Source organism: Podarcis pityusensis (genome assembly GCF_964106645.2).
Source record: "Podarcis pityusensis genome assembly, chromosome: 2".
NCBI classification, from domain to species: domain Eukaryota; kingdom Metazoa; phylum Chordata; class Lepidosauria; order Squamata; family Lacertidae; genus Podarcis; species Podarcis pityusensis.
In genome coordinates this window covers 14,360,608-14,386,634 of record NC_138029.1, presented here as the reverse complement: position 1 = coordinate 14,386,634, position 26,027 = coordinate 14,360,608, and the positions used below count along the sequence as shown (strand labels likewise).

At 46.3% G+C, this 26,027-nt stretch overlaps 1 protein-coding gene across 3 annotated transcripts; it reads right to left on the bottom strand.

Annotated features, from left to right (window-relative positions):
* Window positions 1-2,939: 2,939 nt before the first annotated feature.
* SMUG1 (single-strand-selective monofunctional uracil-DNA glycosylase 1) lies at window positions 2,940-24,512 on the bottom strand. Of its 3 annotated transcripts, none has more exons than XM_080995043.1 (4): window positions 24,490-24,512; window positions 12,518-12,635; window positions 10,496-10,758; window positions 2,940-4,206 (listed from the first exon to the last, which is right to left on the bottom strand). In XM_080995043.1, the coding sequence occupies exons 3-4, from the start codon at window positions 10,745-10,747 to the stop codon at window positions 3,679-3,681; spliced, it is 780 nt and encodes a 259-aa protein (XP_080851169.1). In that variant the 5' UTR covers window positions 10,748-10,758; window positions 12,518-12,635; window positions 24,490-24,512; the 3' UTR covers window positions 2,940-3,678. The 3 variants fall into 3 exon arrangements, with proteins under 3 accessions (XP_080851169.1, XP_080851171.1, XP_080851170.1); XM_080995045.1 differs by lacking the exon at window positions 24,490-24,512 and adding an exon at window positions 22,579-22,638; XM_080995044.1 differs by lacking the exon at window positions 24,490-24,512 and adding an exon at window positions 12,951-13,102.
* Window positions 24,513-26,027: the final 1,515 nt, after the last annotated feature.

Genomic DNA, 26,027 nt, shown 5'->3' with positions numbered 1-26,027 from the left:
GCAGTTCAAAAGCGCGTCAAAGTGCAAGTAGATAAATAGGTAGCGCTCCGGCGGGGAGGTAAACAGCGTTTCCGTGCGCTGCTCTGGTTCGCCAGAAGCGGCTTAGTCATGCTGGCCACATGACCCGGAAGCTGTACGCCGGCTCCCTCGGCCAGTAAAGCAAGATGAGCACCGCAACCCCAGAGTCGGCCACGACTGGACCTCATGGTCAGGGGTCCCTTTACCTTTACCATAACTGATTGGTTAAGCAAAACTTGGCAAACTATCTTAAGGAAACTATCTTACTTCCATACAAGAGAAATGCAATACTTAATAATCAAGAAAATGTTTTTTTATTGAGAGGTGCGCCTTGTTTTTACAGTTCGGGAGTTAACAAAGTAAGTGATATTTTTCCTTTTAATTTCTTCAAGGTATTATAGTTTTGTTGTCTCTCTCTCTCTTCTTCATATGTAATTTCCTTGTTTTTTTCTTTTGCATGAGATATAATAGATTTTGCTGCATATTGTTACAACATAGTATCATTAAATTTTAAATAAAGGAAAAAGGGATGGATCCCGCTTGCTGTCTTGGCTTCGTTTTTAGCGGCGGGTCCGGGAGAGGCGGCAAGGTTGCGAAGCCTTTGGAGCACAGCGCGAGTTCCCGCTGTGCTCCAAAGGCACTCCAAAGGCTTTGGGCTTTGGGTTCCTTTCACTGAAGCCGGGAGAGTCTTGCTCTCCTGGCTTCAGCAAAAGGAACCCGAAGCCTGCGGAGCACAGCGCGAGTTCCCGCTGCACTCCAGGCGGCTATCCGACCCCTCTCGCTCTCCAGGCTTCAGCGAAAGCAACGCGTAGCCTCCGGAGCGCGGAGGGAGCGCTTCCTCTGCGCTTTGGAGGCTTCACGTTGCTATCGCTGAAGCCAAGGAGCCTGCATTCACTCCATAGGACACACACACATTTCCCCTTCATTTTTGGAGGGGGGAAAGTGCGTCCTATAGAGGGGAAAATATGGTAATTGTTTTTGAAAATCTATGGTACAATCACACTTGGAATACTATGAACAGTTCTGGTTGCCTCAGCTCAAAAAGGATATTGCAGGTTCAGAAACGGAGAACTAAAATGATCAAAGAGGTGGAACAATTCAGAAAAGTCTACAACATTCAGGGCTTTTTAGTTCAGAAAAAAAGGAGAGGTGGGGGTGAGGGAACATGAAATATATGCATAAGATGTGCAAGAAGTTGACAGAGAAAACATTTCCTGCTTTTCTCATTACACTGGAACTCATAGACATTCAATGAAGCTTAATAATGCAAGATTCAAGACAGACAAAAGACAGTACATTTTCACACATTACACAGCTAAACTCTGGAATTTATCTCCAAAATTCAAGTTACATTTAATAAATTTTGCATACTGCCAACCCTCTGACATATTCTTAAGTTTGCTAAAGGACGTGCATACCTTTCCTGGAGTGTGTGGTAACTTACAATTTAATCAACAAAAACATAAATGCTCAGTGTTCAAAGGCAGCGCCAACTTTGATATTTTCTCTTTCCATCAGAGAAGGTTATGGAATGCAGAATATTCTCTTATCACACACCAGAAGCAATGTGGATTCAAAAGAAGTGAACAATCAGCATTAAGCAGAAGATCCAGACAACTGGTTTTAAGGGAGATCTCTCCCTTGCGGCTGTGAGTTGCCTGAAATTCTTACTCCTCAAAGGGAAGCCACAGTGGTTTCAACCTAGTTCAAAATATCTGCTAGCATTGGATATAAACAGGAAGCAAAAGTTCCCAATTTTGTGTTTGGTTATGGAAACCTAACAGAGGTGGGAGGGAACCAAAAGGAATAAGCTGAAATTAATGCCAATTTTTAAAATTAAAAAAAAAACTGATTAAATCAGCTGGACCAGAAATGACTTATGAGCATATGAAGCTGCTTTGTACAGACCTAGTTCTCATTTAAGACTAAAAGAGAAGAGGCCCCATGGGCCACACCCATCCTAGGGGCCAGTCGCTTCTTACCCTGGTGTGAATTCATGGCAAAGATTTTGGCTAACATGCACATATACCCCTAAGGACCAAAACATGCTGTACAGGTCCAGGGCTGCAGTGTGGGGAGGGCTGCATGTGCTGTGCCCCCGAGCGCATTTTCTGGAGGGGGAGTGACTAGGCACCCCCACAAGAGGCTCCCATCTTCCTCGTGCCCAACTGCAGGACGTGGGAGTGGAGTGGAGCGTCTGCCACCCTTCTCCTCAGCTATGCCACGTGCAGCTCTGCCACAGCGGAGAGCGGCTGCCAGCCATGCACCTCCATCCCTGGGCCACCCTCTCCGGCCCAGCAGCTCTGGCAGAGAGAGGAGAGTGTGCGGTGTTTCCATACGCTCTGCCCATGAGCAGGCCCCGTGACTTCTTTTGGGGGTGCACACCCCAGTTGAAGCTGCCCGGGAAGCAGCTATGGGGAGGCAACCCCCACATTGCAGAAGTGCCTAGACCACTTTGATTGCCACCTGCTTGATTTACCTGAACTCTGAGGGCTGTAGCTCAGTGACACGGCACGTCCGCCATACGGAAGATTTTGCATGCAATTCTCCTACATCTCCACTCAGGTGGCAGGTCTTGAACTTAAGAGAACTACACAGAGTAAGCAAAAGGGGGCTTGACCAGTTGCCCACAGCCTTTTCCAGCACGGGACCCACCTTTAACGCAAACATGTGTTTGGGGACCTATTCATTATATACCGTATTTTTCGCTCTATAAGACTCACTTTTTCCCTCCTAAAAAGTAAGGGGAAATGTGTGTGCGTCTTATGAAGCGAATGCAGGCTGCGCAGCTATCCCAGAAGCCAAAACAGCAAGAGGGATCGCTGCTTTCACTGTATAGTGATCCCTCTTGCTGTTCTGGCTTCTGGGATTCAGAATATTTTTTTTCTTGTTTTCCTCCTCCACAAACTAGGTGCGCTTTATGGTCTGGTGCGTCTCATAGAGCGAAAATTATGGTACATATTTTTATAATGTGTGCATGGAGGTAGTGCTGGTGTTGAGACCCACCTTAGATCAGGTTTTGACCAATGAGCTAGATCAGGAGTAGCCAACGTAGTACCCTGTAAGGTGTTGTTGGAGTCTGATTCCCATCAGTCGCATTCAAAATGGCCAATGGTCAGGGATGCTGGGAATTGTAGTCCAAAGCATGTGGAGGGCATCACGGTGGCTAGTTAAGCCAATGGTTATTAAGACACCTTAATATGTTAACATGCCTCCCCCACAAAGAACAGAGGTTTGGCAAAAAGCCAGACTAACACCATGGGCCAAAACTCCCCACTTCAATGTCTAACATGAGTTTGATCATGGAGAAGCCGGCAGGAGCCAGAAGCACCTAGCAGAGTGGCAGCTGCTGCTACAAGATCTGCCAGATATCACCCCAGATAGCACCAATACATGGAGATGAAATGGAAACCCAAATTCCAGGAAAGACTCAACAGGGTGCTCCAGAAAAACCTGAAGAAGTGAATTATGAGTATATCTCAGGAGCACAAGAAAGAGTAGTGTTAAAAAATGGTAGTGTCAACCCAACGATAGAATAGTAGCTTTCGTAGCCCAAGCCTGGGCTGGTCTATGAAAAATGAGTCCAGAGTCATTGGCACATCCAATGTGATTGGCATGTGAGGCCAAGACACCCAAGGGCAACTGAGGTTCCGCAAGCAATCATTCCACAAGGAGAGCCAGCACACCGAGTTCCTCCAGTTTTGCTCGGATGATGGCATCCCAGCCCTTGTTGGCCTGGGGGTTGCGAGGTGATGGGTGCATCACCCCCTCGACTCGCACTGGGATTCCAGCAGCCGACAGGGCCTTGCGGGCACGCTGCTCAGCAAAGCGCCCCACGCCAATCACCATGTTGACGCCCAAGAGCTTGGCGGCTTCGCACAGAGCGTCGTCACAGACCTGCAGGAGCTGTTCACGCTTGGCGGCCGGCAGGTCGGCCGGAGTCAAGTTGCGTCCGCTGTGACTAAGAAAGAGAAGCGGGCAGTGGTTGTGAACAAAACAGTGGCGGAAGAACACCTCAGGCCTGGCGCACAAGGAGCGGAAGAAGCCCCAGAAGCGGGCGCCGCTCACCTCCGTCTGGGGGCATTCCAGGCCCCGGATAGGTCTCTTGGGGTGCTCCCTTGGTGGCTTGGACACCTGCCCACGGACCTGGAGCCAGTCTCGGACCAGCTGCACCTCTCCAAAGGGCACCTGCAAGGGAGCAAGAACCATCACATGGAAATCAGGATCTGATGGGAAAGAGTCTGACTCCATAGGATTTGACAGATCTGCATTTGCTTTGGGATTTCTGTGGGACTCCCAATTTGTCAGAAAAGGCGCCCCAAATTAATCTATTTCAGAGAGGAGGGAAGTAAACAAGTTAAAATACAACGTCCTTAGCAAGTAGCCCCAAGACTAGGCGGATGTCAGGCTTCGGGTAATCTTACCAGTTAGAAACTTTAATAATCACAGCAAGAGAACAAAGAACACATCTCCTAGAAATGGCGGTGCTCCCAATTAAGGATTCCACTCCCTTCCATCCCTATTAATCTACGTCACTCCTACGTTTTGTAATCTGAGTTTGTATCCTCTGTGCTTTCTGTTCTGACACTTTCTGAGCTCTTCTTGACCTTGGGCTGAGTGGAGGAATGTTGTCCAGAGACTGTGAATCTGTTAACCCTCTCTCTTCCAGTGTTTCTTCTCCTAGCTGTTCCCCATCCAATATTTCCCAGCTTCTGCCTTCTGAACTATGTCCCTCTGCAAACCACTGTTCGAAATCTATATTGTCCTCTTGCTCCTGGGAAGATTTAGGAGCAGGAGCAGGGGGAAGGGGAGGCTCCCACCATTCCTCCTCAGTGACAAAGAAGAAGACAGCTTCATGGTGAAACCTCTACTAGGGATCTTCACCACAGAGAGAATCCAGATTACTCCAAGGGGGTACCACAATTATTTCCTTGCATAGCTGCTCAAGATCACCTAAGAAGAGGTCTAGGTCTAATTAGTACCTGTGAAGACTACATATGCCAGAGGCAGTAAGCTTCTGAATAACAGCTGCTGGAAATCACAATTGGGGAAGCTGTTGCATTCAGGTCCTGCTAGCACAATTCCCATAGGCATCAGATTGGCTGCTGTGAGAAGATGCTGGACTAAATAGGCCTCTGGCCTCCTCTGGCAGGACTCTTTTATGTTCTTGTGCCACTGTAAGATTCATTTTGGAAGAAAAGCCATATACAGTGGTACCTCGGTTTACAAACTTAATCTGTTCTGAAAGTCCGTTCTTAAACCGAGGCGCGCTTTCCCTAACGAGGCCTCCTGACACCAGTGCCCTTCCACCGTTCAGCTTCCGTTCTTAGACCGAGGTAAAGTTTCCAAACCAGGACACTACTTCCAGCTTTGCGGAGTTCATAAACCAAATAGTTCGTAAACAGGGCTGTTCTTAAACTGAGGTACCACTGTATAAACCAGGCATAGGCAAACTCGGCCCTCCAGATGTTTTGGGACTACAATTCCCATCATCCCTGACAACTGGTCCTATTAGCTAGGGATGATGGGAATTGTAGTCCCAAAACATCTGGAGGGCCGAGTGTGCCTATGCCTTGTATAAATAATAATAAGTAGGAAAGTCAAGGGTGAATAAAAATGGATGTTTCATGGGGTTTTGGGAATCATTATTCATCTAAGCAGTTTTTCCCAACCTTGGGTCTCCAGCTGTTTTTGGACTACAACTCCCATCATCCCTAGCTAGCAAGACCAGTGGGTCAAGGATGATAGGAATTGTAGTCCAAAAACAGCTGGAGACCCAAGGTTGGGAAAAACTGATCTTATACCATGGGTGGTTTTCAACTTGATTTTGCTCAGAGCAGACACACTGAAATCAATGGACCTAACTTAGTCCTGTTCATTCGTTTCAACAAGACTCCTCTGAGTGAAACTTAATTGACCCCATGAGTCTTACTTCTGTGTAGTAAACATATATAGGGTTGTGAGATGAGCTTACAGAGGACCTGGCTGTGCAGCGAAGTCTTTTGCTTCGCAAGCCTTAATTGTGAACAACAGTTTTGTGGACAACAGAGACAGGGACTTCTTCTCTTTTAAATTGTTTTTATTAAAGTTTTTCTTGGATGGGAGGCAGGAGCTTCCGGTGCAGGCCAGCCAAAGACAGACCTCTCCTCCTGTTTTCCAGCTCAGCCCAGCTGCTGCTCTGAAAAGCATCTACTGGTATCTTTTCTTTGGGGAGGGGAGTGGGATAAGCTTTCGTGATGAGAGGCTAATCCATCTATCATTATCAGACGCTGATCTCCATAAAATTTAAATGCTCACACAGGCCACAAAATGGATTGGGTTTTCAAAAGGCAGGCCAAAGGGAAATAAGAATGAAAGTGTGCAGCACGGAATGGGGCTTCTAACGCCATGCATGGTCTCTCCACTGGAATGCTAAGACTTTGGGATTGAATTCAGTTTTCAAAGAGCATGCAGAATTTCCCAGCCTCTCTAGGTAGAAGTAGGAAAAACCCCTCTCTGAACATCCTGGTGAGACTCTGTCAGTCGGCGTAGATATTATGTAGCTAGATCAGTGATTCCAAAGTGGATGATATTGCCCCCTGGGGGGCGCTGGAATGATCCCGGGGGGAGGTAGTAGCCTTGGGTGCAATTGGGAGGAGTTGATTAAAAATAATGGAGTGGTAGAAGCATAAAGAAAGAAGAAATAAAATGTTGAAAAACCATTTGTACATCTTCACCATCATTGTTGTTAGCCGCCCTGAGCCCAGCTTCGGCTGGGGAGGGCGGGATATAAATAAAATTTTTTATTATTATTATTATTATTATTATTATTATTATCATCATCATCATTATTATTATCATCATCATCATCAATTTAATAATAATAATAATACCCCATCCATCTGGCTGGGTTTCCCCAGCCGCTCTGGGCTCCTCCCAACAGAATAAAAAAGCAATAAAATATCAAACCTTTAAAACTTCCCTAAACAGGGCTGCCTTCAGATGTCTTCTAAAAGTCAGATAGTTGTTTATTTCCTTGACATCTGATGGGAGGGCGCCACCACCAAGAAGGCCCTCTGCCTGGTTCCCTGTAACCTCACTTCTTGCAGTGAGGGAACCGCCAGAAGGCCCTCGGAGCTGGACCTCAGTGTCCGGGCTGAACGATGGGGCTGGAGACGCTCTTTCAGCTATACTGGGCCGAGGCCGTTTAGGGCTTTAAAGATCAGCACCAACACTTTGAATTTTGCTTGGAAACGTACTTGGAGCCAATGTAGGTCTTTCAAGACCGGTTGTTATATGGTCTTGGCGGCCGCTTCCAGTCACCAGTCTAGCTGCCGCATTCTGGATTAGTTGTAGTTTCTGGGTCACCTTCAAAGGTTCCCCACATAGAGCGCATTGCAGTAGTCCAAGCGGTAGATAACCAGAGCATGCACCACTCTGGCGAGACAGTCCGCAGGCAGGTAAGGTCTCAGCTTGCGTACCAGATGGAGCTGATAAACAGCTGCCCTGGACACAGAATTGACCTGTGACTCCCAGGCTGCGCACCTGGTCCTTCAGGGGCACAGTTACCCCATTCAGGACCAGGCCCACCTCCTGTCCCCCAAAAACAAAAATGCCACAGCTTCCTCAGCACTTGGCAATGTAGCAGTGGTTACTTCCACCCTGCGGTGGTTCAGACTGAGCTGACAGGCTTCACTCTGGCCCGCCCATAGGTTTTCATAGAAATCATAGAATTGTAGAGTTGGAAGGGACCTTAAGGACCATCTAGTCCAACCCGTTGCAAGGCAGGAATATGCAGCTATACCATATGGGGATCAAACCTGCAACCTTGACATTATCAACACCATGCTCTAACCAACTGAACTATAAATAATTGTATAATTTGAAGCTTCAAGGTGTCTTATTTACAAGAACTATGCTGTAGGACAGGGGTCAGAAAACTTTTTCAGCAGGGGGCCAGTCCACTGTCCCTCAGACCTTTTGGGGAGGCGGACTATATTTTGGGAGGGAAATGAATGAATTCCTATGCCCCACAAATAACCCAGAGGTGCATTTTAAATAAAAGCACACATTCTACTCATGTAAAAACATGCTGATTCCTGGATTGTCTGCGGGCTGGATTTGGAAGGCGAGTGGGCTAGATCCGGCCCCCAGGCCTTAGTTTGCCTACCCATGCTGTAGGATGTAGGTATGTAGAAATACAGATACATAAAAGAACGCAAATTTGTCACTGCACCTTTTTGTTTGTTCACTTAAAGAAGGTAGATTTCCAGGGGGGCACAGAGTGCTTCCCCACCCCCCTGAAAAGGGGGCAGTAGGCCAAATAATTTTGGGAACTTCTGAGCCAGATGGAACAATGGTCTGATCTTCAGCACCTTTGTCTCAGGGTGCTGAAGATTTTGCTAGAGCCCCCCCCCCCCCAGTTATAATTCCTAGGATTCCTCAGAAGGAAGAGGAATGACTTATTAAACCAGCTTGTCTGCAGCGTGGGCAGACCACAGGAAACAGAAGCAGTTGTTTTACTGTGATCTCCAGACTAATTCCTGTGTTATCATAGCTTAAGTTAAAGAAACAACTTTCCCCCCTACACACACAACCCGCTGCCCTTTAGCAAAGTTGTGTCTACATCCACATCATAGAGCTAACTGCTTCTAGCATCGCGCGCGGGGGGGGGGGGAGGGAGAATCAGTCAGTTTACACCTACCCACCTATACATGTTTAAGCTAGGTCTTCGCAATATCACAGCAAGCACTTTGCCACCCTATCAATTTCCCTACTCCTGTCCTTTCCTGGCTCAGCATCAAAGCAGACGCGAAGCTATTTGTCTGGGTGTTGACTCCGCTACGATGGGACAAGTCAGGACACCCCAGTTCCACCCACGAGGCCCAAGCCACGTGCAGGAAACTAGAGAGATAACAAGGAAGAGTTCTTCAGCAGAGAAGTATCTCCGCTGGAATCGTGCAGTTCGTTCGCACACCAGAGCTGGCCAGGAAGCCTCGCTCGCACATGGGGTCATTTTATTAACGCCCACCATCATCTAGCCAGCACTGAGTTCCTTTTCACAGACAGGCAACCTGGAGGCCCCACCATCAAAACAAGTAGAGCCGCTGTGATTTTATGTTATACCTATATCTAGCTGCTGTGGTTTGCAATAAGAATCTTTAGCACACCAGGTGCTTACACTGCCATTGCTGGACTCGAAGCCATACATTTCCCAAATCTGCAACACGTAAAATGCACTGGGTTTCACTCCAATGCTAGTCCTACTCCGAGTAGACCCATTAAAATTAATGAACCTCAGTTAGTCATGTCTTTTAATTTTAATGGGTCTGTTCTGAGTAGGACTAGCGCTGGATGCAACCTGTGTTTTTTAAAAATTTGTTTTTATTAAAAGATTTTCATAGACAGCAAGGGTACATACAACATCTCTGTTTTTAATTCATAGAGTCCTTTCTGCAGGTCAGTTACATTCGGTGTGGGACACTGCTATCATATACATTAACCTGTTTTTTGTTAAATCTGGAGCCACATTTCATTCTTAAAAACACACACACCCCTTTTAGAATGCTTTCTTTATGGAGCTTCCACAGTGCTATGATTTTGCCACTTGGGCAGCTGCTATGGGAAGGCACACCAGAAGCAGTAACTCGTCTAAATCTGAAGGGCGTGATCTCAGTTAGGGGTGGGTCATTCAATCTCATGGAATGTGGGTTAAACCACTGAGCCTAGGACTTGCCGATCGGAAGGTCGGCAGTTCGAATCCCCACGACGGGGTGAGCTCCCGTTGCTCGGTCCCTGCTCCTGCCAACCTAGCAGTTTGAAAGCATGTCAAAGTGCAAGTAGATAAATAGGTACCACTCCGGCGGGAAGGTAAACAGCCTTTCCGTGCTCTGCTCTGGTTTTGCTAGAAGTGGCTTAGACATGCCGGCCACATGACCCGGAAAAACTGTCTGCAGACAAACGTCGGCTCCCTCAGCCAATAAAGTGAGATGAACGCCACAACCCCCAGAGTTGTTAGAAACTGGACTTAACTGTCACGGGTCCTTTAAAGGTAAAGGGACCCCTGACTGTTAGGTCCAGTCGCGGACTTCTCATCTTACTTTATTGGCCGAGGGAGCTGGCGTACAGCTTCCGGGTCATGTGGCCAGCAGAAAACTGTACCTCAGAAAACTTAGCTAGTCCCTTGACTTGATGGGGAGCCAAAAACAAGGGCCTGAGTTATTTGTTAAAGTTGATCCACATACTAGGCCTTGAAGTCTTATCCGAATATCCTTCCCACTAATCCCTGATGCCTGGAGTCTTGTTGCAGCTGCTCCAAGTAATAAAAACAGCACTCTGAACATGTTCAAAGGCCCTCGCTTCCCTATTATTACAACTGGCCCAGGGCCGAGCCCCACAGCCTTAAATAAGAGCTTACAAGGTGAAGCCCTGATGCAGATTAAGTTCCAAATCCTGTCAAGCTCAACTTACTCTCCCCCACCTCGGCTTGCCTTCTTACCCCAGTCTGGGCCATTCCAAAAGGCCCTGGGTTCATACCAAGAAACAGCACCTCCTTGCGGAACCGACAGTATCGATGCACGTAATCTTCGTGGGGCTCCCAGGCGTATTCCAAGGGGTTGTAAACGTACTCGACGGGCTCGAGGAAGCTGAGCTCCTTCAGGCGGAGGGCCTGCTCTCGCTCTATGCGGAGAAACTGATCAGCCAAGCCATCACCCTCGGAAAAGCTCACGGGAGCCTCTGAGGAGTTCATCGGAGCTCTGCCTGGTAAATGAGAAAAGCAGAAGTTGGATGGCCATCTGCTATGGATGCTTTAGTTGAGATTCCTTCATTTCAGGAGGGTTGGACCCTCAGGGTTTCTTTCAACTCTACAAGTCTATGATTGCTGGGCCGGAGAATGGATGGCTGAGTCATGGGATACGGGCTATACAGCTATGATACAGATACCCACATTCCGCTGGTGGGGATGTGCGTTCTTTGGAGGCAGATCAAGCCAGCCTAATTTCTCACTGGATCACAAGCACATTAGCATAAAGTTCTTCATAAAGACCTTGGCAGCTTTGACAAGTGAGATGGCACGCTGTACCCTGAGTGGTAAGGGACGCGGGTGGTGCTGTGGGTTAAACCACAGAGCCTAGGGCTTGCCGATCAGAAGGTCGGCAGTTCGAATCCCCGCAATGGGGTGAGCTCCTGTTGCTCGTCCCTGCTCCTGCCAACCTAGCAGTTCGAAAGCATGTCAAGTGCAAGTAGATAAATAGGTACCACTCCGGCGGGAAGGTAAACGGCGTTTGCATGCACTGCTCTGGTTCACCAGAAGCGGCTTAGTCATGCTGGCCACATGACCCGGAAGCTGTCTGCGGACAAACACCGGCTCCCTCAGCCTATAGAGTGAGATGAGCGCCGCAACCCCAGAGTCATCCACGACTGGACCTAATGGTCAGGGATCCCTTTACCTTTTACCCTGAGTGGTACCTTAACAACTCAAGCCTGTGCGTTTTTGGCTATGGGCACTAGCCAGTGGGTGCATTCATTCCATTGCCCACTCACATATGAAACTTCTAGAGACCCTGGATAAGAGGTCAGGAATCTATACACTGAAGAACGACAACACTAGTAACTATAAATTAATAGGGAATTCCTGCACAAGAAAACAAAGCAAGTTTGGGTAGGAATAATAATAATTGTTGTTGCTGTTGTTGTTGTTTATACCCTGCCCATCTGGCTGGGTTTCCCCAGCCACTCTGGGCAGCTCCCAACAGAATATTAAAAACAAGATAAAAATCAAACACTAAAAACTCCCCTAAACAGGTCTGCCTTCAGATATCTTCTAAAAGTCAGATAGTTGTTTATTTCCTTGACATCTGATGGGAGGGCATTCCACAGGGAGGGTGCCACTACTGAGAAGGCCCTCTGCCTGGTTCCCTGGAACAGGCAAGAGACCATAGTTCAGGAGAAGAAGAGACCATAGTTCAGAGGAAGAGTACTTGCTTTGCAGGCAAAGCTTCTCATGTTCAATGCTGGGCATTTTTAAAAAGGCTCTCTGCTTCAGAACTGTTGCTAGCCGCTCTGAGCCCGGCCTTGGCTGGGGAGGGCGGGGTATAAATAAAAATTATTATTATTATTATTATTAGAGCCAGAGTATAATAGAATACAGTGGTACCTCGGGTTACATACGCTTCAGGTTACATACGCTTCAGGTTACAGACTCCGCTAACCCAGAAATAGTGCTTCAGGTTAAGAACTTTGCTTCAGGATGAGAACAGAAATTGTGCTCCGGTGGTGCGGCAGCAGCAGGAGGCCCCATTAGCTAAAGTGGTGCTTCAGGTTAAGAACAGACCTCCAAAACGAATAAAGTTCTTAACCCGAGGTACCACTGTAATGGGCAAATAGTCTGACCTTGCAGAAGGCAGCTTTCTATTTTCCTGAAAGGTATTAGAATGCAGGGAGTATCCAGGTAAATAGGGATGGCTAGAGCATTTGCACACACGTGGAATATAATAAATTCTGTTCTTGCTCCACTTACTTGGCTGAGTCTTTTCTTGAGAAGCCAGGAGACACCCCTAGAAGCACACTCCCAACACTTGGCTTCAGCAACGTGGCAGCATGTAATGAAACTGTTTCTTATCACCCACTGAAGTGCTCTGTTGAAAGACAGGGAAACATGATGGTTTGATTTTTCGAAAGCTATTTTGGCTCCAGCATTTTACTTTAACGGAATATTTTTACATTATATTCAATTAGTGCTGGAGCACTTGACTTTTAGCAGTGTTTTAAAATAACGCTTTGAAGGCTTTTCATGTTGTAAGGTGTTAAATTGTATTTTATTACGCCTGACCTGTGACTTATAAACAAACTACTTTGGGAAAATGTGCGTTTTTAAAATAAAAAAAGCAGTACACAAGTTTACTAAATATTTCCCAATGTGAAAACACAGAAACTATTAAATATGGTCTTGCCTTGTAACAATGGCTGGTAGTTCTTTGTTTCACCTTAAGATAAATCATATCCTTTGTCTCAGAAATTTCGTAACAGCATCTTCACTGAGGTTTTGCTATGATGTGAATGAATTTCAGTTTGTTCATACAGCTGAAAGTGAGAAAGTTTGTCATTTAAACCACCTTAAGTAGGTAAAAAGGGGATACGGGTGGCGCTGTGGGTTAAACCACAGAGCCTAGGACTTGCCGATCAGAAGGTCGGCAGTTCAAATCCCTGCGACGGGGTGAGCTCCCGTTGCTCGGTCCCTGCTCCTGCCAACCTAGCAGTTCAAAAGCACATCAAAGTGCAAGTAGATAAATAGGTACCGTTCTGGCAGGAAGGTAAACGGCGTTTCCGTGCGCTGCTCTGGTTCACCAGAAGCGGCTTAGTCATGCTGGCCACATGACCCGAAAGCTGTCTGCGGACAAACGCCGGCTCCCTTGGCCAGTAAAGTGAGATGAGCGCCGCAACCCCAGAGTCGGTCACGACTGGACCTAACGGTCAGGGGTCCCTTTACCTTTAATTAGGTAAAGGTTTGCTAACTTTTTCTGGAAGAATGGTTTAACATCTGCATACAATAGGGAGAAATGCAACAGATATCACTTTCCCCAATTGCTGCAGCTCCATGGTAGGAAATGGTATCACCAGTTGAATTTCTGCCCACCATACAGGTGTTTAAAGCACTTGGAGGGGGTCATGGAGTAGCAAGCTGAAACTGGTTGGCCATCCTATCCAACTACCCCTTGAAGCAGAATTCAGACCAAACTCCACCTGCCTGTTTTCCCTTATCTTCTCCAACCACCCAGTCTCTTATAAGTACCAGGGCCTGCCTCGTAAATGGTAAAACTCTGTATGTCACGCCTCAATCCATTGCAGCCTATTCCTTAACAGCCTTACTTCTTACCCCACCGAGTGGATGAGCGATTTCTATCATAGCTCTGCTTACAAGTGAACCAGGCGAGGCCTCCAAATATATTCCTCCATGGGGAATGTTCCTTTTATTGCCTTTTTTATTACCATAATTAGTAAAGCATTCACTCAAGATACAAAACATTACTGTAAATAACCTATAAATGCTCTGTGCTGTGATTAAAGAAAGACAACCACCTCCACACGTGTGCTCACTTGCAATCTTGGAGAGAGAGAGAGGAAATAAAACTCAAGAGCCACAATTCAGCAGAGAGAAAATTAGCTCACAAAGGGCTCGCTGGCAGGTGAATACTAGGAGTCTGAACATTGACTGGGCCACAAGCCAGGCTCTTTGCTCCTGGCTCTCTGTGCCCCTTTGCCTCCAAAATAATTCCACATTTGCATCCCCCAAACTCAAAGGTATGTAAGCTAAAGAGCTGACAGTTTTATTTTACATAGTGCCGCACTCCGCACCGAATCTAGGATCAGATTTGGAGCTTTTGCAGGATCTAGAACAGGGATGGAGAACCCATGGCCCACCAGATGTTGCTGGACTACAATTCCCATCATCTCTGACTGTTGGCCATGCTGGCTGGAGCTGATAGGAGATGGAGTTCGACCACATCTGGTGACACACAGCTGCCCCATTCCTAGTCTAGATTGTTTTTAGCAAGAAGTCATACGGCAGCGGTAGGGTAGCACTGACCAATCAAACAGTCCAAGCACTCAGTTGGGGCGGCAGAAAAGGAAACGATCTGAGAGACACTCAGGGGTGCACTATGCAGGGACCTCTCTGCAATATTTGAACCATCCTCCCCAAGTTTTTAGTTTCCCAATTAAAAGAAAACATTATCTATCCCTCTTTACTTAGTAAATTGTTGTTGTTTAGTCGTTTAGTCGTGTCCGACTCTTCGTGACCCCACGGACCAGAGCACGCCAGGCACTCCTGTCTTCCACTGCTTCCCGCAGTTTGGTCAAACTCATGCTGGTAGCTTCAAGAACACTGTCCAACCATCTCGTCCTCTGTTGTCCCCTTCTCCTTGTGCCCTCAATCTTTCCCAACATCAGGGTCTTTTCCAGGGAGTCTCTTTGTCTCATGAGGTGGCCAAAGTATTGGAGCCTCAGCTTCAGGATCTGTCCTTCCAGTGAGCACTCAGGGCTGATTTCCTTCAGAATGGAGAGGTTTGATCTTCTTGCAGTCCATGGGACTCTCAAGAGTCTCCTCCAGCACCATAATTCAAAAGCATCAATTCTTTGGCGATCAGCCTTCTTTATGGTCCAGCTCTCACTTCCATACATCACTACTGGGAAAGCCATAGCTTTAACTATACGGACCTTTGTTGGCAAGGTGATATCTCTACTTAGTAAATATATAGGGGCAAACAAGTTGACGGCACACTGCTCAGGTCATTACTAAGAAATCTGCCTAATGCCCTTCTGCTGTTGTTGGCACTGCTTTTCCCATCATCTCTGGGGCATAATTCACTTTTGAATGTACTCACTATACACACTTCCCTGCCACTCTTACTCATGCCTCTTCATGGTTTCCCCCAAAGAAATCTAGGATCTGTAGTTAGTTTAGGACGCTGAAAGTTGTTCCTTCCAAGAGCTACAATTCCCAGAGTTCCTCTGTGAGCGGAATAGGGGCCTCCTAACAAATCTCAGCACCCTTAAGAAACCACAACTCACACAATAGCCTGGGGGAAGCCATGGTTGTTTAATGTGGCCTCATAGCTCTTTAGATGTATGGCATGAATGTGACCTTAGAATTCAGCAGGGAAGAGAATGGGGAAATACTAGGGTTGGTTGACTCTGCCTATTGCTGGCTGTGGTTACGTCTGCCGTTGGTTCTGGCTCCACCTCTTGTTTGTCTCCCTGACTTCTGCTCTGCCACTCTCAATAGGCACTGCCCACCACTGGTAATAGGGCTCTTGCCAATGAGAGTTGCAAAACGGCACCCACCTTTGCTTGTTTCACTTCACCACCTGCAGGCAGGAACATCCACCCCCCTGTCTGAAGAACACTGGCTGAGCAGAGATTTATTATTATTATTACCCCGCCCATGGATCAACCATACCAGACGCTCCAAGTGTCCATATTTTCCAGGGAAAGTCCCAGATTTACAGAAGCTACCCCGGTTTCTGACTTGATCCCAGAATGTCTCCACTTTTCCTTAAAGGTAAAGGGACCCCTGACCATTAGGTCCAGTCACGGCCGACTCTGGGGTTGTGGCGCTCATCTCGCTTTATTGGCTGAGGGAGCCGGCGTACAGCTTCCGGGTCATGTGGTCAGCATGACTAAGCTGCTTCTGGAGAACCAGAGCACCGCACAGAAACGCCGTTTACCTTCCCGCCAGAGCGGTACCTATTTATCTACTTGCACTTTGACGTGCTTTCAAACTGCTAGGTTGACAGGAGCAGGGACCGAGCAACGGGAGCTCACCCCGCTGCGGGGATTCGAACTGCCAAGCTTCTGATTGACAATTCCTAGGCTCTGTGGTTTAACCCACAGCACCACCCACGTCCCACATATTATTATTATTATTAATAATAATAATAATAATACCCCGCCCATGGATCAACCATACCAGACCCCCCAAGTGTCTGTATTTTCCAGTCCCAGATTTACAGAAGCTGCCCCGGTTTCTGACTTGATCCCAGAATGTCCCCACTTTTCCTTAGGATGTCCCTGTTTTCATTGGAGGGTATGGAGTTATGCAACTCCTGAGCCAAGGAGATAAGTAACTATACAGTCATACCTCATGTTACGTCCGCTTCACGTTACGTTCTTTCAGGTTACGTCCTGCAGTGACCCGGAAGTACCGGAAACAATTACTTCCGGGTTTCACCGCCCGCGCATGCGTAGAAGCACAAAATGACATCACTCGCAGGCGCAGAAGCGGCAAATCACAACCCGTGCGTGCGCAGACGTGGGTTGTGTTCCTTTCATGTTGCGAACAGGGCTCCGGAATGGATCCCGTTCGCAATCAGAGGTACCACTGTACAACCTTTAGAAGTCATCTGAAGGAGCTAGATAGATAGATAGATGATAGATTGATAGATGATACAGTGGTACCTCGGGTTCGTTCCGGAGGTCCGTTCTTAACCTGAAACTGTTCTTAACCTGAAGCACCACTTTAGCTAAAGGGGGCTCCTGCTGCTGCCGAGCTGCCGAAGCCCCATTTCTGTTCTTATCCTGAAGCAAAGTTCTTAACCTGAATCACTATTTCTGGGTTAGCGGAGTGTGTAACCTGAAGTGTATGTAACCTGAAGCGTATGTAACCCGAGGTACCACTGTAGATGATAGATAGATAGATAGATAGATAGATAGATAGATAGATGATAGATAGACAGATAAGATGGAAGCTGCCGAGAGTGGCTGGGGAAACCCACTCAGATGGGTGGGGTAATAATAATAATAATAATAATAATGGAATAGGGTGTCCCAATTTTCACTGGAGAAATGTTGGAGGGTAAGGTATACAGTGCTGAGACTGAGGCTTGATCGATCTATTGGGACCACAGCAGGGCACTGCAGTGATGAATGGCAGTCCTAACCCCCGCCCCACCCTGCTCATGGGCAAGATGCTTTTTGCACTGTCAGCTATCCATGGTCCGCTTAGGCAGCCCTGCACTAATGAAACCTTCTATCATGCTGCTACAACTCACACTCCCATCATGCCTATCTGCCACGCAGGTCGGCACACATGTACATTTCTGGTCATGCAAGCACAACTCCTCTCTGCATAGACATTGTTTTCCAAAGCAACCATGAGGACCGGGCGCTTGGTCTTTCAATAAACTGAACATTCAAGAGTCTCACAGTGCTCTCCTAAAGAGCCCATGCTTCTCCCTTGATCACAGTCAGCTATGTTTCAGGGCAGGCGGGGGGAACACTGCAAAGGGGAAAGGAGCAAACCCAAAAATTATCGGGGAGGAAAGGGAGACCCACTTGCCCCCCCTTTCCTCAGAGGGGCAATGTGTGAAAATAGGGCCCTCCCTCTCCTTAGCCTTATTTCAAATCCTCAGAAGGAACGTCATCTCATAAAAGCCGTGGCCGCTGAGAGATTTAATTGCCTTGCCAACTGCACGGGGTGTAAATCTACGAAGCTCCGGATGTTAACTCCGTGCTCCCAGAGCACAAATTAACAGCATCCCATTCGCAGGCAGTGGCATCCCAGCATGCCTGAGCATTTAACAAGGGGCTGGGGAGAAGGGGGTGGGGAGCAGGAGGGCATCTCCCCTACAAAGGGTCATTCGAGGGGTTGCATTTCCTCAGCAGGTGAATAGGATTGTCCTGGTCTCAAGTTTCTACAGTAAAACTTCCCAGTGATCCTTCTATACCAGGGGTCTGCAACCTTTAAGACAAAAAGAGCCACTTGGACCCGTTTCCGAAGGGGAAAAAAACCTGGGAGCCGCAAAACCATTGCGACATTTAAAGCATGCGCGCCGCTGCCCTCCGATCTGACAGCGGGCGGGAAGGTGACGTTGGGATGGTGCGTGACTAACACACGCACCGCCCCCATGCGACGTCACAGCCAGTACAGCACCCGCCACAGTGGGGAGTGTCGGGGCGCACAATGCGCCTCCTCCCCTCACTAGTATCCGCCCCGGAGCCGCGGCAAAGGTGTAAAAGAGCCACATGCGGCTCAGGAGCCGCGGGTTGCAGACTCCTGTTCTATACCCACCACAGGAGCACGTTCACATTCTCAGTGTTCCAGATGAGACGGGAAGGACCTCTTAAAATCGTCCTTAAAATCTCAGTGTTCCAGATGAGAAGAGAAGCACCGTATTTTTCGCACCAGACCATAAGACGTACCTAGTTTTTGGAGGAGGAAAACATGAAAAAAAATATTCTGAATCTCAGAAGCCAGAACAACAAGAGGGATCGCCGCGCAGCAAAAGCAGCGATCCCTCTTGCTGTTCTGGCTTCTGGGATAGCTGCACAGCCTGCATTTGCTCCATATGACACACACATTTCCCCTTACTTTTTAGGAGAGAAAAAGTGAGTCTTATAGAGCAAAAAATACAGTACCTCTTAAAACTGGAGAAGTGGAGAGAAAGAACACTTTGGTCATCTTTTTATGATGAGACTTGAAGTCATCATCATCCACAACATGCCCTCCTAGTGCTAATGGGTTTGTTTGCTCATTCCATTTGTATCCCACCTTTCCTCACAACCACCTTGTGAGGTAGGTTCAGCTGACTGACCGACGGGCACAAGGTTACCCTGTGAGTTTTACAGCTGAGCAGGGATTTGAACCCTGGTCTCCATGGTTTGGGACGCGGGTGGCACTGTGGGTTAAACCACAGAGCCTAGGACTTGCCGATCAGAAGGTCGGCAGTTCAAATCCCCGCGACAGGGTGAGCTCCTGTTGCTCTGTCCCAGCTCCTGCCAACCTAGCAGTTCGAAAGCACGTCAAAGTGCAAGTAGATAAATAGGTACCGCTCCGGCGGGAAGGTAAACAGCGTTTCCGTGCGCTGCTCTGGTTCGCCAGAAGCGGCTTAGTCATGCTGGCCATATGACCCGGAAGCTGTAACCCGGCTCCCTTGGCCAATAAAGCGAGATGAGCGCCACAACCCCAGAGTCAGTCACAACTGGACCTAATGGTCAGGGGTCCCTTTACCTTTACCTCCCAGGTCTTATCCTAGCCCTCTGGCCACTGTGCCAACTGTGTTGCTCTTAAAAGCACGGGGCCTCTGTCCAATAAAAAAAAGTGGCAGTTGTTTTGCACCTAGCACCAGAGCTGTATTTGTTCAATGTAACTGAAGGAACACCAACTCTGTACAGTACTTAAGGAGAAAGAACTCACAAGTACACCAGCAGCCACTGAGATTTTCCATTCATTGGTTAAGTTTTTAAAACTGGAAAGGATAGCAACAGGGATTTATATTTGGATACTATAATAAAAAATGTATAGATTTGTGATATCCATGACCAATTTCACACATGCCACAAAGCACAATCGACACCCCCAGCCCCCTGTTGGAATGCATGTGTGCGTGTGCTTGTAATCAGATTTTTAAAACTGATGGATGGACATGAAGGAATGTGGATTTTAAATGGTATTTCAACCATCCAGTCCCCCAGTCTGGTCTCTGGTGAAACTGATAACTTTGGGGAAAATCTTTTGACAATTTCACTGGTGGGGTTGTTGTTTTCCCTGCCCCACCCCCACCCTTTAAAATAAACACACACACACACACACACACAGTCATCTTTGGTGCATAAGTCGCTATTTTAAGTTTTTAAAAGACGGTGCATCACCACTGACGTTTATAAGTCACTAACCTCCCAGCTGCAGTTCTGCCAGAAGTAAGGGAAAGGAAAGTTGAAAGAAATCAGCATGGGGTGAAATTGACAAGCTTTCTCCAGCCTTCTCTGTTTTCACCAGAGAGGGGTATATAGAGCATTTTCAGGCATTTCCTTTTTTTATCAGAACTCTCAGGTTGAACTGCTACTGTCAGTAAGAAAAGACCAAAAACAATATTGAGCACAGCACTCTGCTCCATGAGAATATAATTCTTTATCTTCTTCTTTTTTAATGCTTCTAGCTCTCATGGATATATATGGCCAATATCCAATCGAATCAACTTTCATTTTTTAAAAGGCATGTTTCTAGCACTCATGGTTCAATGTGCATTGCAGGAGTTAGACTAGATGACCCTTGGTGTCCCTTCCAACCCTACGATTCTGGGATTCTATGAACATTTGACAGGTTTAACATTGGTTAAGAAAGTAAAATACCTGGGGGTTAATATGACCGCTAAGAACTTAAACCTATTTAAAGACAATTATGAGAAATGTTGGTCAGAAGTGAAAAAGGATCTAGAGATATGGTCAAACTTGAAGCTTTCCTTGTTAGGTCGAATTGCTGTTATAAAGATGAATGTATTGCCAAGAATGTTATTTTTGTTTCAATCATTGCAAATCTTGGACAAAATGGACTGTTTCAAGAAGTGGCAGAGAGACATTTCTAGATTTGTTTGGCAGGGCAAGAAGCCCAGAATAAAATTTAAAATATTAACTGATGTAAAGGAAAGAGGTGGATTTGCCCTGCCAGACCTTAAACTTTATTATGAATCAGCAGCATTCTGCTGGTTGAAAGAATGGCTGCTTCTTGAGAACACAGACATTTTGGATTTAGAAGGTTTCAATAATGTTTTTGGGTGGCATGCATATTTGTGGTATGACAAGGTTAAAGCACACAAAGCATTTAAAAACCATATTGTTAGGAAAGCATTGTTAAATGTCTGGATAAGATATAAGGACTTACTTGAAAATAAAACCCCAAGGTGGTTGTCACCGATGGAAGCAAAGGCTCAGAAAAGCTCAATATGGAGGCCAAATGGCCGAAATATTGGGAAATTTTGGAACAAGAAGGAGACAAATTGAAATTGCAGAGTTTTGAAAAGTTAAAAGACAAAGTGCGAGACTGGCTTCATTATTATCAGATAATGGAGGCATATAATTTGGACAAGAAAATTGGCTTCCAGGTGGAAAAATCAAAATTAGAAACAGAACTGTTAGATCCCAAAACAAAGATACTTTCAAGAATGTATAACTTGCTGTTGAAATGGAATACTCAGGATGAAACGGTTAAATCGGCTATGATCAAATGGGCACAAGATGTTGGACATAACATTATGTTTGCTGACTGGGAACAGTTGTGGACTACAGGTATGAAATTTACGGCATGTAATGCCTTAAGAGAGAATATTATGAAAATGATATACAGGTGGTACATGACACCAGTCAAGCTTGCAAAAATCTATCATTTGCCCGATAATAAATGTTGGAAATGTAAAGAAAACGAAGGTACATTCTTTCACCTTTGGTGGACGTGCCCAAAGATTAAGGCTTTCTGGGAGATGATCTATAATGAAATGAAAAAGGTATTTAAATATACCTTTCTAAAGAAACCAGAGGCCTTCCTGCTGGGCATAGTCGGCCAATTGGTGCCAAAGAAGGCTAGAACTTTATTTATGTATGCCACAACAGCAGCAAGAATACTTATTGCAAAGTATTGGAAGACACAAGATCTATCCACCTTGGAAGAATGGCAGATGAAGGTGATGGACTATATGGAATTGGCAGAAATGACTGGCAGAATCCGAGACCAGGGAGAAGAGTCGGTGGAAGAAGATTGGAAAAAGTTTAAAGACTATTTACAGAAATATTGTAAAATTAATGAATGTTAGAATGATGTTGGATAGAAACTAAGTGGTTTTTAGCTGTAATGTTATAAGAGAATATAAAAAATAGACTATTAATAGGTAAAAATCTAATGTTACAATACTTTAAGATTGAAGACAAGGATAAACAAAGAGGGGGAGGGATTTGCTGAACTAACAAACTGAATTGGAATACAAAAAAGGGAGGCGTGAGGAGGTCCGGGAAATAAGCAAATGAAAGATAAGTGATGGAAAGACTGAATTGTTTTTAACTATTTTTATTTTGTATTTTTCTTTTTTCTTTTTTTATTTTGTAATATTTTGAAAATCTTAATAAATATCTTTTAAAAAAATATATATGAACATTTGGTAAAAAAAATCTCAAAAGCCAGAGGAGCTGCTGATCAAGATTTGCAGAAAGGAACAAGCAGAAATTCAATGCCCCTCCCCATGAAAACTGCAACTGCAAAATTAACTGCAATGTTAATTATGCAGAACATTATGCTTTTTTAAATAAAACAAAAACCTGAAAATTAGTTGAAAACACGTAGCTTCTCCCCTTGCAGGGTTTGGTTAGCTTGACACAGAATTTTGATTTTTAAGCTCAAAGTTCTCATTTTCCTACTTAGAAGTTGGCCAACATGAACCTGAAAGGGTCGGCCGACTTTAGGATGAACAGGTCAGAGTACAGTTAACATAACAAGTTAATGAAAGGCCACAGATATACAGTGGTACCTGTGGATGAGAACGGGATCCATTCCGGAGCCCCATTCGCATCCTGATGCGAATGCAACCTGCGTCCACGGGTTGCAATTTGCCGCTTCCGCGCATGACGTCATTTTGAGCATCTGCGCATGTGCAAGCAGCAAAACCTGGAAGTAATGCGCTCTGTTACTTCTGGGTCGCCGCGGAGCGCAACCCGAAAATGCTCAACCCGAAGCTACTTCAACCCGAGGTATGACTGCATGGAGCAAGCAGATCCTTCACATTTGAAGCCCTTCACAGTCTGTGCTTGCCAGGACAGAATGGAAGGCATTCCGGTCTCCTAATTTTCACCATGCCAGCTTCAGAACATCCATGGGACTTGGGACCAAAGCCTGCTACCACTCCATCCCCACAATGCTTCAGGGCTTTACACTGCTGGTAGTTACTGCCCACTTGGGTAGAGGCAGACTTGCTGGTACAGCAGGCAGACACACAAACACAAACACACACACACACACACACCACAACAGTGGCCCTCTCTGCCAACTGGAGAGGCAAATGCACACCACCCAACCCCATCACCCATCAACATGGGGGGTAGAATTGCATTTTTAATCCTGCTGAAGATTGCAACCTTAAAGATACAGAAGTGCCACTGATCAACCGAGGCTATTTTCAAATTCATAACATTGCTCTCTGTTTCCCATCCCTTAGCCTTGAACTGATGCCATTCTAAAAAATAAAAGTCAGCATGGTGTAACTGTTAGACCTCGGACAACAGAATTCGAATCCCAAGCCAACCAGGAAGCTTGGGCCTCGCAGCCTAACCTACGGCACCTCAAAGGTTTAGATACAGGTAGGTAGTCGTGTTGGTCTGCTGTAGTTGAAACAAAAATAGTAATAATAAAAATTCTTCCAGTAGCACCTTAGAGACCAATTAGTCTGCATGCACGCGATAGCTCATACCAATAACAAACTTAGTTGGTCTCTAAGGTGCTACTGGAAGGAATTTATTATTATTATTATTTTGTTTCGACTACCTCAAAGGGTTGCTGTGAGGATACAGTGGAGAGGGGGAGAACCATGGGTGTTCCTTGGAGGAAAGTCGGGGTATAAATCCAACAATAAATAAAATAAAAGCCACAATGGTGACAGATAAAAGGGAAAGACAAAAGGAAATAGTTGGCAGCAGCCAACCCTCCAAGACTCAGACGAGATACTGCAGGGTGATTTGAGGACGCAGTGGCCAAAAATAAAAAGACACCAGCAGTCTGGGGCTATAAAGCTGTACTGCTAACAAAGGAACCTCCATGTTCAAAGGAAGTATACCTGAGATTAGCAGACGATGGAGACAAAGAAGAGGGGAGGCAGCTGCCTAAATCATGCCTTGCTTGTGAACGTCCCGAGGACAACGGACTGGCTGCCGTTGGGTCGCAAAACTGCCGGATTAGATTATCATGGATGTTTGGTGTGATTTAGCCATTACTTTCTCGTTACCCGCGGGGCGCTTTGCACCCCGACAGGTGGGAAAGTAGCTTTGCAAGCCATGTGCAAACACAAATGTGTTTTAATTTAAACAGTTAAAAAACAAAAGGGGACGAATGTTGTCTTTTTCTCACCCCATCTGCACCACCTCCCCACCTCCATCACTATAATGTACTGTCTAAATTATGCTGAATGAATGAACCCCCCCTCCCAACCCCTCCGCAGACTCCCGGTCTACTTTACCTACAATGCTCGGTTCAGGCCACGCGCCTCTCCCATATCCTGTGCGGTGGCTGCTGGGAGCTGTAGTCTTTCCCCTCCCGCAATACCCCCCAGCAGTTAGGAGGGGTCATCCTCCTCGACACTGCAACTCCCAGCATCCTCCTGAAGAAAACAGGAGCCTGCGAGATCTCCGGGGAAATGTAACGCCTACGGAAGCGAAAGGCAGGAGGGGGGTTGGAATGAATGGAGGTGAGCGAGGCATGAATGGAGCTAGGAACGAGCCCGGAATTTGCAAACGGCAGGGGTGCATCTGAGCACGTGCAGAGAGCTAGTTCACTGCTTTGTTGATCAGCTATCACAATAAATGTATGAGCGCTGTTTAGGCTAGACTGGAGGCCGTGGCTTCCATCCACGTAGCCTTCAGTCCTTGGGTCCAGCAGTATAAATACAGTCGAGATATAGATAGATAGATAGATAGATAGATAGATAGATAGATAGATAGATAGATATAAAAATAATTTGACACATTTTGACTGCCACCAAAGGAGGCATACTCCAAAACGTACACGAAAGCTTATACCAAGAACAAAGTTAGTTGGACTCGTAAGGTGCTACTGGACATTTTTTTATTTTTATATATATTTCGACTGCATCAGACCGACACGGCTACCTACCTAAGTATAAATACAGGTAGACATAATTGTTCTTAGAAATAAACCCAGATACTGATCTACCTGACTGCATTAGGAAGAGGGAATGTGGGCATGAAAAAGGATCAGCATGTTTCTACTTGCTGAAATCTCATACACGCACCAGCCTTCGGCAACCTGGTGCCCTCCATACGTTTTGGATTATGCCTCCTTTGGTGGCAGTCAAAATGTGCCAGCAGGAGCTGGTGGGAGTTGTAGTCCAAAACATCTGGAGGGCACCACGTTGGGGAAAGCTCTAAAAGGTTTCCTTTCTTGGTTATCTTTCAGCTACCAGAAATTTGCAATTGGTTGTGACCTATGTACACACAGACCTGACACCCCATTCATGCAAACTGACACTGAATTCCTTCCATGGACTTTGCCTGCAGGTGTAATACAGTGGTACCTCGGGTTAAGTACTTAATTCGTTCCGGAGGTCTGTTTTTAACCTGAAACTGTTCTTAACCTGAAGTACCACTTTAGCTAATGGGGCCTCCTGCTGCCACTGTGCCGCCGCTGCACCATTTCTGTTCTCATCCTGAAGCAAAGTTCTTAACCCGAGGTAATATTTCTGGGTTAGCGGAGTCTGTAACCTGAAGCGTATGTAACCCGAGGTACCACTGTACTATGATTTATGTAAATCACCTTCGGACAGTGGCTCAGAAGGCAATTAAGAAATTCATGGTAATAATAGGACCTGATTCTGCCTAGGCTTTGATGGGCATGGCTGACCATAGGATTAGGCTGTTGGGCTGCAAATCCTTTGTGACCTGCCCCTAACACCAAGCCATTTGGAGGATAGGAGGAGTTGCACAGCAGAATATTGGGTACAGCTGATCAGTCTGCAAAACAAAAGTGCATTGAACATCTTACA

Excerpts from the sequence above, each read along its gene's own strand:
- SMUG1 (XM_080995043.1), bottom strand. The coding sequence starts at position 10,747 with ATGAACTCCTCAGAGGCTCCCGTGAGCTTTTCCGAGGGTGATGGCTTG. Across the intron at positions 4,207-10,495 it reads TTGGAATGGCCCAGACTGGG|GTGCCCTTTGGAGAGGTGCA; the intron begins GTAAGAAGGCAA and ends GCTCCCTTGCAG.